A 13,150-nucleotide genomic window follows, 5' to 3' on the forward strand; every position below is an offset into this window, starting at 1 on the left:
TCTGAGAGACACATCGTGTATATGGTTTGAAACTCTATGAGCTGCACCCATTTATACAGAAATTTGGCTTGTCTTGCATTAAACATTTACTGTAAGGTAATACTGATGTTTGGAAACCCAGAAAAAAAAGGTTTCTGATGAGAGAGTTACATTTTTTTGCATTCATTATGAGCTATTTTAGAGAAACTGAAATGTTCTGTTTATCAAACTGCAGATGATCATTTCACAGGAAACCCAACTCAATTAGCATTGGAAACCCTTGGCAAACTTGTGCATGCACACACAAACAATCTGGCACTGACACCATGGGAATGAGGGTTGGTACTTACACCACGGTAGTAAATTATTCCCTCCTTTCTGCTCATAGAGAAGTGACTAGATAGAGTTGGTCAGAACATTTTGGACTAAATGAAATTTCATGGATGCAGGAACTTTTGAAGGGAGAGAGAATTAGAGACTAGTTCGAGGCAGTTAGGGCACTGGCCTGGGATGTGGGAGACCCAGATTCAAGTTCTTGCTCTGCCTGATGGCTCTCTGTCTAGCTTTATTGCAGGGGTTCTCACAACAAAAATTTTGGTGGCCTCAGGGTGCGGCCACCAACTCTTGCTGGTGGTCGCTCTGACAATTTTCCCTAAAATACTTTATTAACTTTAGGAAAAACAAATAATTATGTACAGATACATGTTCAAATCATTGTAATCTATGTAGAGTTCTTTTGCAGACTCAATAATAAAAATAGTGTATAGTTGTCTCTTCTTTATTGGACCTAAACAGAACAGAAACACAAATCAAGTGCTTTGAACATTCTAGTAATTTGTCTTATTGTTCTTTTGCTTTCCTTGTTTGCTTTTTTTAAAGACTTACTACCTAGTAAGTGTGTTGTGAAAAGTGATATTAACACTTTTCACAACAGACTTACTCAGCCCGGGCAAGTCCGGGGACAAATTAAGCCCTGGATGGGGAGGTCGATACAGAGACAGCAGGGGCCGGGGGTGATGGGGCACTAGGAGAGGCAGCAGCGTGGCAGAGGTGATGGGGGGTGAGTTTGGGGCCAGAGCCTATCACCACGCAGCCAGTGAATGGAGCCCGAAGCCCCATGGCTGAAGCCCAATCCCACTGCCCCCGGGAAGGTGGGGAAAACTCTGGCTGCCTCAAGCTTGTCTCTCTCCAGAGGGGGGCAGGGTCCAACCACTCCTGGTTGCCCCTGTGGAGGGGCCGCTGCTTTGCGTCATCCTCCCGCCCCCCTCCAAATCACTGCCCAGGAGGCTGTGGCTGCAAGAAAAGCCCCTGGTGGCCGCATTTGAGAAACGCTGCTTTATTGTGTAGCTGCACTCCCAGTGGCCCTGCGAAGACAGTAAATCCAAAACAGCGTAAGGTATCGTGGAATGTCCAAAATTCTGCTCAGATGTTCTTTTGTTAGGGACACATCCTTCCCCACCAGAAGAACTGATGTAGTTTAACTCTGTGTATAATGTAGGCAAGGGTTTCTCTACATATGTCTCCAAAAGAGTGTTGGGGGGTGATACTGTGGGGACCTACCAGCCGTGCATTCTGCTTAAGAGACTGCGTCAGCCACAATTCTTCCATTCTACTAATCTGCATTGATGTGAACAGGGGAATATTTCCCACTTAATTCTTGTAATGTAGAGAGAAGCCGAAGAAATGTGCTTGCTTTTGATTTTGTAAACCTTGGTTGGGTTTTCATTCTGCAAAACCAAATATCATCTGGTTCTGCTCTGCGTTCAACAAATTTTTGGGTGGGGAGGGGTTGGATTAGATCAAAGGTTTTGGTTTTGTCCTATGCCAAAAGTTCAGTTCTATTCAGTTGAATTTTATTTCATTCATGTTATTTCACCATGTTGATAGTGTGTGTGTAGGCAATAAAATTTAGCTCATATGTAGCATTTTCATCTTCAGAGCACTTTTAGTTTTCCATTTAAAAATAAATAAATATCCATATAATAAATAATAGACTTTCAGGACCTAAGATGTATACTATTTTAATATAAATATATTAAGTTAAATATAAACCTTCCACTCTACATTTTTACCCTTTAAGTGGGATGCTAACCCATCAGTATGCTAATCTTGCTACACAAGTGCCCCAAATAATATGTGGCAATATAAACACAAATAATCATCTCTGCTAACTCAAACTTTTCCCATTTTTCACAACAAAGTTACTGTATTGCAGGCAGTAATTGCTTTCACATTTTGATCTGTGTTCTGAAGTATTCTGTTTAGGAGACATATGATATTTTATAGACCAGATTGCTCAGATTTAGTACTTTTAAGATCCATATTCTGTTCACATTTTGCCTCGGTACATCAATAAAATATAATAATAATAATAAAAATAATAAAATAAAATAAAATATGAACATGTTGGATAATGAAGTAATAATACTAATTTGTGTCACAAAATATAGGTTTTTGTTTATGAGTTTGACAAAGTGCTTGAATACTTTATATAAGAGAATTCTCCTTGTCCATGGCCTTTGTTTGTTAAGAAATAAAAAATGCCACAGGAATGGATTGTAACTGGAAGCTCCAACCACGAGACAAAGAGAGGAGAGGCGGCATTTATTGAAAATAAATGTTGATTGATGCCGTGAAGATTATTTTCCAGAGTGGGAGATAATTTATTCTGCGAGACAGCTCTATTCTTAGTCTTCATTTCTTTTGTACTAAGGACTAAGTTGCCACATTCCCTGTGGAGATGAAATGCACTAAATTCAGGGAGAACTATTTGGGGGGCAGTTTGTGATGGGGCTGTGCATGGATTAATCCAGACTTCTTGTGAGCCAAGATAGTATTCTCTTCATTATGGCAGCATGAGGAGGTTGGAAGGAGCCAGTGGCTGAGGTGGGTCTACCACAAAATCTGTCCTTAGGCCAATACTAAGAGAGCCGGGCCGTCCATACTAAAGTACTCATGGGCTGTCATCATGATCGTGGTGTTCCGTTCGCAATCCATAAACCCCACTGCCTGTCTACTTGGCATTCACTGTACTTTTTATTGGACACATTCAAAACTGGAGACTATTTATCGTCAACTGAAGTCTTCCCCTTAGCTAGATGACAAGCAATCTGTTCTTATTGTAGGTGGTCCTTTATAGAGCTAATCCACGTTATCATTTAAGGTTCACTATATCTTTTTTTTAACTAATAAGATGGTTTCCAATTGGCCAATTTGCTTTTAATGTTTATCATTAAGTGAGGGTTAGGAATCCAGCGGTATGAGAACTGACATATTTCATTTGACCACTGACTCAGTCTTAGTGGCAAAAAGGTGTTCTTATCAGTGTGAGTAAATGAGGGAATTTCCTTGCTTCTGATATTCATCATCCTGTCTTGGTATTGCTAAGCTTGCCTTGTTCTTGGTGACTTTTTATCCCTGTCTCGTTAAGATAGTTATGAAGGACAAATTATTGCACCAGATTACATGAAACAGCACACGCTTTCCAAATATTTTCCCAGGAGAGAATGCCCTCCCACAAAGGATTTTCCCCCTGCCATCAAACACTTGGCTTCATAGCCAACGTCTAGCTCTAATTGTTCATAAAATCGCTGAAAACTGGGCAGTCACAATTTAGGGGTTTGGATGAGAATAAGTATTCATTACAGAGAAAAATAAGACAAATTCTGCCCTGATTTATGCCTCATGTAACTCTTCCTGGAGGAAGTCTATGAGATTGTAAGTCAGACCACTATTTGGCCCACTAATTTCAACAGTTTTAAACCTCAATCAGTTAGATCTGAGAAACATGTTTTATTAGCCTAACAAATTCAGATTTTTACTTAACTATAGTACTGCTACTATAGCAAAGGAAAGACTGCATTCTTTCACAATTTTCTTCATACATGCTCTTTTTAACTTTATGAATAGGAATGAGTAACTGGAAAGTTTTAAAAACTTTTCTAATTAAATAAACACACTATGTTGCTGTGAATAAAAGATGGCATTTCATGTGTAAATGGAGAGAAATGTCTTTGTGCTATTCAGAAATTCTAAATTATAAAATATATGGAAATTATATCCAGTTAGAAATTCCATTGGGACTGCGTTTTTTTACATTTTTTAAATTAACATTTAACATTAAAATAAATTAATTCTTACAGTTTGGGCACATGCTAGTAAAATCATTTTTAAATATTATTGTGGATAAAGCCAATCATTTTTGGTCAAAACATGATTGTTTCATCTCTTAAGATATTAAAGATAAGAAAGTAGGCACCCCACTTCCCCCCCATTCTTTCTTTACTGTATTATTATTATTAATTATTAGAAAGTTTTATAGTTTCTAATAACATTGTAGGCCCTGAAGCCCTTACATTATAGATCTTTCTCATGGCACAATGAATAAGTAAAACAAATGGTAAGGTTAGTCTACATCGGGGGACACAGGGAAATTAACCTGAATTTACTAAAGGTATGAATTTAAAGTGGATTAGTTAAACCACATTAAACCTTATATGGACACTCATATTCAGAATTAAAGTGGTTTGATTCACTTTAGTTTCACTTTTGATTCACTTCCAAAGTAAATTAAACTAACCCAAATTAAGGTTCATTTTAAGTCTGAGTACAAGTGTTCACATAGGGTTTATGCAGTGTAACTAATCCACTTTAAATTCATACCTTTAGTTTCCAGGAGTCTGCTTGTGGAATACAGGTGCTAGGAAGTCTGGTGGCATGGGTAAATGAGTGTCCAAGAAGAGCCCTGCCTTCCAGGCCTTCATCATCCAGACAGGAGCTGAAGGCATGGCTAAGGTTTGAGTTCTGCAAGCTCAGTGAATGTCCTGCAAGCTCTACAGCAGAACCTGAACCTCTCTCCAATTCTCTCACCTGTAACTGGAACCTTTGTAAAATATACAAGTTTTGCATAGCTAATTCCTTCTTATTAAGGTGTATCTTTTTCACATCTCTCTTCTCTCCAGTTACAGCCAAGGCTATATACGTTTTCTTCAGATGCTGCTGCTGATTGAGGAAGTTAACAAAGTAGAGGAATTGCTGAGTTTCACCTCACCTTTTATGCTAGTTTTTTTGCCCTCTCAACTGGTTGGTGTGTGTGCATGCACACCTTCCTGCTTATTCCTGTTCTTGTTTGTTTCCTGGTTCTTGCTCCCTTAAACTCAGGGTTCGGGTTCCCATGTGTAGCATTGAGTGTGTGAAGTTACTCAGGCTCTGCTGCAACATACCTGCCATTTGTTTTGTTTACACTGTTGCTGACTAAACTGGTTCATGGTTAATACATGATTGATTACCTACCTGCATGTCTTGCTTTGATTTCCTTGTTTTGGGGGTGCTGTTCTGGGGTGCATCAGAACATAACAGGTTGTCTCTTGCTCGGTGGGGGATTTGCCATCCATTCCACTGAAGGGACCCATAAATAGGCCTGCAGATCAGTGGCATCCTCTGGTCATTACTTTAATTGGCCAGTAGGAAACCATCCAGCCCTCAAAAATTGCTCATTTGTACAGTATGGTTTGAACAGCACAGTGCTGTAGGAGAGTGAGTTGTAAACTGATATCTGTTCAATATATTTGTATTTACCTTGAGTTATTTTATCTTCACAATGAGAAGCTAAGGGAATTGAGTGACAATCATATTCTAAGTTAGATGATTTCAGCCTAAAAAGACACTGTTCAGAGTGAAGTAGATTACATGTATTCACTGTAGTTAAATAATGTATGTTTTAATGTGGGACTGTGTTTGTACTCATATACACACTCACACAAGTGAGTCAACATATTAATGCTTTGGTGAATCATTCCAGGACTTCACTTTCAAGTGGATAAAAGAGTACAAATTTGGTATAGCCAAAGGCGAACAAAACAAATTGGCCAGCCCAACAGCAGAGTAGTTGAGCTGTATGATAGACTCTGAGGCCACTCCAAAACTACAAGCCTGACTGCCTGAGAAGCCTGCCAAGGAGCCAGCTGCTGCTAATAAAGCTGACTCTACAGCTTGGTATCTGGGACCTGTGATTCCCATCCAAAGGGAATTGTATGTGAAATATGTTTAAAATTTCTCTTTGTAAAAGTGTTGTTCTTTAAATCAGAAGAAGAAAAAAGCTTTAGACCAAACTTGCAACAAATGAAAGCTAGACAGGGATACTGTGGTTGCCATGGGGCGGGGGGGGGGGAACCTTGTGTGAGGAGGCTAAATCTGGAATTGGCGTTCGTTTTGTAACTGACCTGGCTCCTAATTCAGCATTTGTGTGTCATTAATCAGTAAGGAAGACTTACGTGTCTCATTATTTAGGTTTATTGGTCAATTTACTTGGTAGTGTGTGTTTGGATGGGAAAGTTTGTTTCAGAGAGCTCTGCTATGGGCTACAAAGCTGGGTGTCTGAAACTGGGGGTGAATTTAACAGTATAATTTCTCACTTTTAAATAATAAAAAAAGCCGCTTGTTTCATTTTTAAAAGATGAAAACAAATCCTATTATCCAGCTGCGCTGAATTAATAGGCTGCTTAGAATGATCTACAAACCAGTTCATTTTTCCCCTTTATTGAATAACGAAGCATGGGAATTGAAAAATGAATCTTCTGGATTGGTTATTTGAAAAATTAATGAAAAACTCAGTTCTGACTTCCAGCTCTCTCTTGAAATAAAATACTTTGTGTAGATTTTGTATCAAACTGTTGCATTATAAGCACCATTTGACTATATTTGTATTGTTCCCTTGCCAGATATATAGGATAGCTGCATCTCCCTTTCATTGTCATTGCTTTAGAGCCTTTAATAATACCTAGGATTCATATGACCCCTGCGGATATTGTGGCAGAGAGATTAAGTGCCTTGCCCCAAGCCACAGAATGCTAGAACCAGGATTAGAACTCAAGAATTCCTGCTTTTGGGCCTATGCTTAGGTCACTAGACCATGTTTAAGGTAGAGAGGCCACTGTTTGGTAGCAAGCATTGTATGTCTGGAGTCCCTTCAGCCTATATCTTGCATGCAGGTTGGTGATCAGGGCCTTCACCCTGTTGGGGGCAAAGTGAATGCTCTTCTACACCAGCACATGGTCTGGCTTTATCGGTTTAGGAAACGAGGCTAAAGCCTTCTCCTTGATTGGGTCTCCAACATGGCAGCCAGCCACATGACTATATAAAACTGAATATTGGTAATCATAATTTTGTAGCTTGGTGTAAATTCTCTGTAACATTTTGGGATTGCTAAATTGCTGTCCATAAAAATTAGCAGTGTGTGAATTGAGATTTACATGTGAAAGGGTAGAGAGGATCTATAGTCTAGTCCAAACAGACATAGGCCCCGATCATGCCACGTGCAGTCAGACATAGGCCCATTGGTTTAAATGGGGTCCTTCCTGAATGCAGATGTCAGCCTGTGATTGTACATGCAGGTTTGTGGCCAGTGTTTGCTCAGCTGTAGTCTGAAAGAATTTCCATCCTAGCACTTGATTCTCATTTACACTGAGGGCACATTACACTGCTCTGGCCTTAATATCAATGTAAATTTATACTTTATATCCTTTACTCTGCAGAGTGGCACAAAGTGGCCATAGTTTAAATTAGAATCAGGCCCCTAGTGTTTTCCTCTGTGTATGAGGATAAATATCTGATACTGAAAGGAAAATTGCTCTTTATGATTGAAAGGTATATCTTGTCTTTTCCACTGAGTTTTGGGACATTTACTTAGTGTGGAAAAAACGCTATTTGCATATTGAACCCAAGCTAAGATGTATAATAATAATAATAATTTATAATTAACATGCGTGACATTTTATTGACTTGTAGACTGTGTCCCTGCCCTGAATAGCTTACACACATTCATTATATAAATTCAACTTAAAAGGGGGGTATAAAGTAGGAGCCATGTTATCTTGATCTTTGTACATTACTAATACTCAAAAGCTGCAGAATTGGCATAAGGAAAAATGGAAGATGTATTGTTTCAGCTTTTTGTGTTCTAAAGCCACACATTCACTGGAAACAAATTGGCTGCTGGCTGGTGTTCAAACCAAAGCAAAAGGTCCGTGGAGGAGAACCAACCCCAAAATAGTACATTAATCAGTAGTTAGGTCCTGTAGACCTCACAAATATGTTGCAGAGCCCACAAAGAAGTACTTCTGGACATGTACATGAGCTAGTATTTTGATAGCCATGTCGTTATGTATTTGTGTGGGGTTACAGTCTTATAAATTCTTACCCAAGAGTACTGTTTCTGCAAGGGAGAATTTAATTCCACAAAGCACCACAACATTGGGAAAGCCTCTTGGCTGATTCCATAGTGTCTTCCCAATACTACTGCTTTGAATCTCTATTTCTGGGAATGACACTGCAGTTTGAGAGTGTAAGGCCCTGTGATAAAATTTATATGCAGAGTAATATGATACCTACATATTAAAATCCTATCATTGTCAACAAGTCTTCATAGATTCAGAGGGGAAGAATTAAACGCAGAGTTGTTCATTTTTCCCTTTGCTATGGCTCAGACTGAATGTGCTTCCTAACCAGCGTACCATAATGCTGTTTGTTAAACTTTATTTTCTCTCTTGAGAATCCTGCTGAACCAGATCACAGACAGGCTAGACAGTAGAGATGTATGTAAATCTTAACACTTGATTTTGTGTTTCCCCTTGGTTAGTTTAAGTGAGACAGTCTGGGAGGAGGGAGCAAGAGTGGTGCGGGAGAGAAAGGAACCTTTGGAAGTGTGTTATTCATGTTTATATTTCATCCAAGACTCTCAGTGAGCACAACTTCATCTACCATCTATACCTGTCTTAACTTTTCAATATTTTCTGTTCTTCTAAATAAAGGTAGTTGGCTGCTTGAAAGTGTTTTAAAGCTTCCAGTTTAAAAAAGTCCAGCTCCTGAAGACACTGATTTAGCATATGCATAACTTTAAACACGTTGAGTAGGGCCAGTGAAGTGAAATGGACTATACATGTGCTTGAAGTTAGGCTTAAATGTTTTGCTTAATCAAGGTCTAACTGCAGAACTGGAGTATCTGAGTGTGAACGTATGATAATCATCACACAACTGTCGTCACAGCTAGACACCAAATTGCTTTCATTTTGCCTGCATAGGGTTATTACTATGTCATCATTAACTCACCATCGGCCTGACATCTAGTCACTGCTGATGTCTCCGGGCTGCTAATGAAATTCAGTGTTTTGCTTGCACATAATGGGTCTTCCTTCTCTCAGCCATTTGACCACTTAGCTTGGTACTTCATGGATAATGCTGCAGTTTCTATAATTGGCCAAACCAAACCATCACCTCTGAACACTCTCAAGCTTTGGGAAGTTCTGATCTAGCTCCGAATTTTGTAACTAGGCTCCTTGTTTAACTGTGAAAAGGCTTGTCATCCTTTTTGTAAAACTGGATCATATTTTTCTTTCTAAGAAATAAAGCCGAGTAATGTTTTGCAAATAAGAATGATAAATAAGTAAAGTGTGAGGCTCAATCAGAGGTTTTAGGCAGCTAAATTTGAAAGTTGTTACCCTATTTTAAAGGTACTTAGAAATGATTTAAAACATGATTTTATGTATTCTTTTCTAGCAGGTATTTGTTGGAGGGTAGGGGAACGTATTGAGGACATTGTTTGCCTCATAAGTCTGCCTCCATTCATAAGTGCCATTTTTCAGCTAGGTTGTGTGACTTGTGCATATTCATAGATTTTAAGGACAGATCACCTAGTCTCTGACCTTTTGATATTGTCAAGACCATCCATTCTACACCCAGCATAACAGCACTTAGGTTGGGAACCTTGTCTCTCTTTTCCTAGGGCTGATAGCTTCTGTTGCCTTTTTATGCATGTGCTGGATACACATCAGATTCCTGGTAACAGCTCCCACACCTACTTTAAATCTTAAGACAATACATTTCCTCAGTGAACTCCCACACTGAGTGGGTCATAGATAGGGCCCTACCAAATTCACAGTTCATTTTGGTCAATTTCACGGTCACAGGATTTAAAAAATAATAATTTTCATGATTTTAGATATTTAAATCTGAAATTTCCCCTTGTAACTGTAGGGGCCCTGATCCTACAATAACCTTGCGGACCCCCCCACACACATACACAACCCACTTTTGGGTTGGGACCCCCAGTTTGAGAAACGCTGGTCTCCCCTGTGATGTCTGTGTAGTATAGGGTAAAAGTACACAAAAGACCAAATTTCATGGGTGAGACCAGATTTCATTGTCTGGGATGCATTTTTCATGGCCGTGAATTTTGTAGGGCCCCAGTCATAGCGTAGCTTGAGTTAAATCATGTGCTGTGTGTCATCTTCATTTAATAAATGCTGTTCCTTAATATTCAGCGTGGTAGTGTCATATCTTGTGAGTAGGATAAAGTGCATGCATAATCTATCAACTGCTATTAATTCAGATTTTAAAAAATAAAGTTTATTGTATATTATTGCCCTAGGTAAAAGACGGGGGAAATAAATTCCGGGCCCAGAATTAATTGCAGTATGTGTGTGGGACAGGACTACCATGAATTCATAGCGGCTTCAGTAAGACACACAAGCTGGTGATGAGTTTATTTTCCAGTAACAGATTTTTTTGTTTTCAGCAGTCCTATGCACCAGCTCCCCACCCCATGGCTCCTCCCAGCCCCAGCACAAACAGCAGCAACAACAGCAGCAACAACAGCAGTGGGGAACAGTTGAGTAAAACCAACCTGTACATTCGAGGCCTTCCACCCGGCACCACTGACCAGGACCTTATCAAGCTGTGCCAGCCGTAAGTGCCATTAAAATATTTCATGTCCTCCAGTTTGAAATGAATACACTTGACCATCGTATTTATAGGGACAAATTTCCAAGCCAGATTTTAAGCTCGTATATATAGATTTTATATTTTAAAAACAAGAATTTAGATGCATGATGTACCTGGTAGTGAAAGGTGAACATAAAGGATAACACTGACTCCTTTAGCTCAAATGGTTGATGTCTGTGCTTGGAGATCTGAAAATCTAGGGTTCAAAATCTACTGACATCCAATTAATTGAGTGTCATGGCTTCATAAGACTGAATTTATTTTTTGATGTTTTTTCTTTTCTTTTTTTCTTTTGATTTAGTTAATTCACATAATCAGAAAACATCTACTATGAGAGATTTTACAGTCAAAGAATTCTGATTCATGGCAGAACACACAAAACACAACAAAACACATTTGTCATTTGTCGCATCTTTCGATTGCTGTGTCTCATTGTCAAGTCTGAAGTTTGAGAACTATATTACCAAGTGAATATGGGCTTGTACCAAAATGTCCTCTTAAAACTGATGATGTAAAATTGTCACCCTCTTATTCAACAGATCTGCTCCCTGTGTATATTTGGAGTAATTTCTGCCAACTGTAACGACAAATATAAGTTTTTACTGATTTTTATTTCTGTTAACACTTCAGAGGCCACATAGCTAAATTTTGTTCCTCCTGGTGCATAACTAACAGAATTGTTTGCTAAAATCAAATCACAGGGCAGTTACCTAAGCAAATGAGTTGATTATAAGGGATAATGCAGGTATAGCTGAGGGTATAATTTGATTTGCTAAATCTTTATTACTGGTGGTGATGCACAAGAAGGAAATGACCCAGCTTGTCTTTCAGGTCCCATATTGAGTTGTTATATATTTTTTGTTGTAGAATGAGAACATTGGTAGGGAAATAACAGACACAGCAAGTATGGAATCCTACAATGCTGTATTTATAGTATTTCCCCCTCACCCCAAAGTTGAATGGCACCTTTAAGACTTTCCATTGCAAATCAGGATATCAGGTAGAGCTTGATAAATGGATTTACTAATGTAAGAATCAATCTGAGCCTAGACCTAGAATTTGAACAGAAATTGATGCTGCTTTGAGATATATGATAAGTTAAATTAAAATACATGTAAATATTATCTAGTGTGATATGCACTTCCTAGATTTGATCAGAAATACTGTGATAGACACTTTGTATGACGCTTGGCAGGTCTGAGGAAGAAAGCTCTTAAAACAAATTTTTTTTCTTCTGCAGTAGCCAAGGGAATGTTGAAAATGCTTGCAACTGAGTAAATTTCTCATAGTACAACATTTCCATTTCCAATTTTACACTAGTAGGATGCTTACTCTTTAAACTACACTCAACTTTCTTTTAAGTGCATTTTGATGTGTGGCTATAAAAATAGATTCTATTTTAGTTAAAACCATAGAAATACCATGCGTTTTTGTGTTTGATAAGATGAGTGGCTGCTTTAGTTAATCCTCCTGACCTTTATACATTTCCATTTTATGTTTTTATGTGGTGTGCACTGCACGCTGAATAGAAAATAGCAGACTGGAGTGCCATTGATGCTCGTAGTGCAGACTCCATTATGAGTGATGTCAGATATTTTTGACAAATGTACCGACACTATCAAACCTTTTATCAATTTAAGGGTAACCTTGTCACAGTAATCTGTCAAACTGTTCAGATATAACAAAAGGAAAAGAAGTCATCATGAACTCCGCAGTAACCAAGTAAATAAGAAAAATGTTACTGGAACGTTTTGATCCTGAAAATCTCTTGTAACTGCTGTTCAGAAAAGTTGCTTTAAACTTTATTTTGCTGTACAAAGCACTTAAGATACAGTACATCTTTATTAACTGGTACAGCAACAGGTGTGATTGAAAAAAATAAACCAGGAATATATGAATAGTAAAGGTAATCTTCCTTCATTTATGTATCATCTTGGATTTTCACATAAATTGAGCAAGAAATCTCTGAAAATATGACTTTAGCTTGCTTTGCACTTTTTATAACGTAGCCTTTTAAACCCATCTCAATCCACATTCATAATTCCATAATTTAGAAATTTGGTCATAACTAATCCATGCAAATAATATTAATATACTAATATTGCCATTTATTCCTAAGATGTACCCAATGTTTTATAGCATAATTGTACGATCCATTGTTACATACATGATCCTCTTAACTCAGTCAAAACATGTTTATTAAAATTAAGATAAACATAATTAACATTTAATATTTATAGATTGTAGAATGAAAAATGTATAAAGTACTGTTTTATACAAACAACATATAAAGTTCCTTCCCTAATCTAATCATACCTTATTTTTATACAAAATAATGTGTTTCACCCAGAAGAATCCCAAAATTCTCATAAAACTTTGCCTAGAAATCACTTGG

The 13,150-nt window shown here is 38.0% G+C and overlaps 1 protein-coding gene across 15 annotated transcripts in view; it reads left to right on the plus strand.

Annotated features, from left to right (window-relative positions):
- The window catches only part of RBMS3 (RNA binding motif single stranded interacting protein 3), a 904,530-nt gene that overhangs the window by 464,208 nt on the left and 427,172 nt on the right, over positions 1–13,150 (plus strand). For all 15 annotated transcript variants that reach the window (XM_039527080.1, XM_039527079.1, XM_039527082.1 and 12 more), the window contains one exon: positions 10,550–10,719. In XM_039527080.1, coding sequence (XP_039383014.1) covers positions 10,550–10,719 — 170 coding nt within the window. The remainder of the gene's footprint in view (positions 1–10,549; positions 10,720–13,150) is intronic.

This window comes from Mauremys reevesii, linkage group 2 (assembly GCF_016161935.1).
Source record: "Mauremys reevesii isolate NIE-2019 linkage group 2, ASM1616193v1, whole genome shotgun sequence".
Lineage (NCBI taxonomy): Eukaryota > Metazoa > Chordata > Testudines > Geoemydidae > Mauremys > Mauremys reevesii.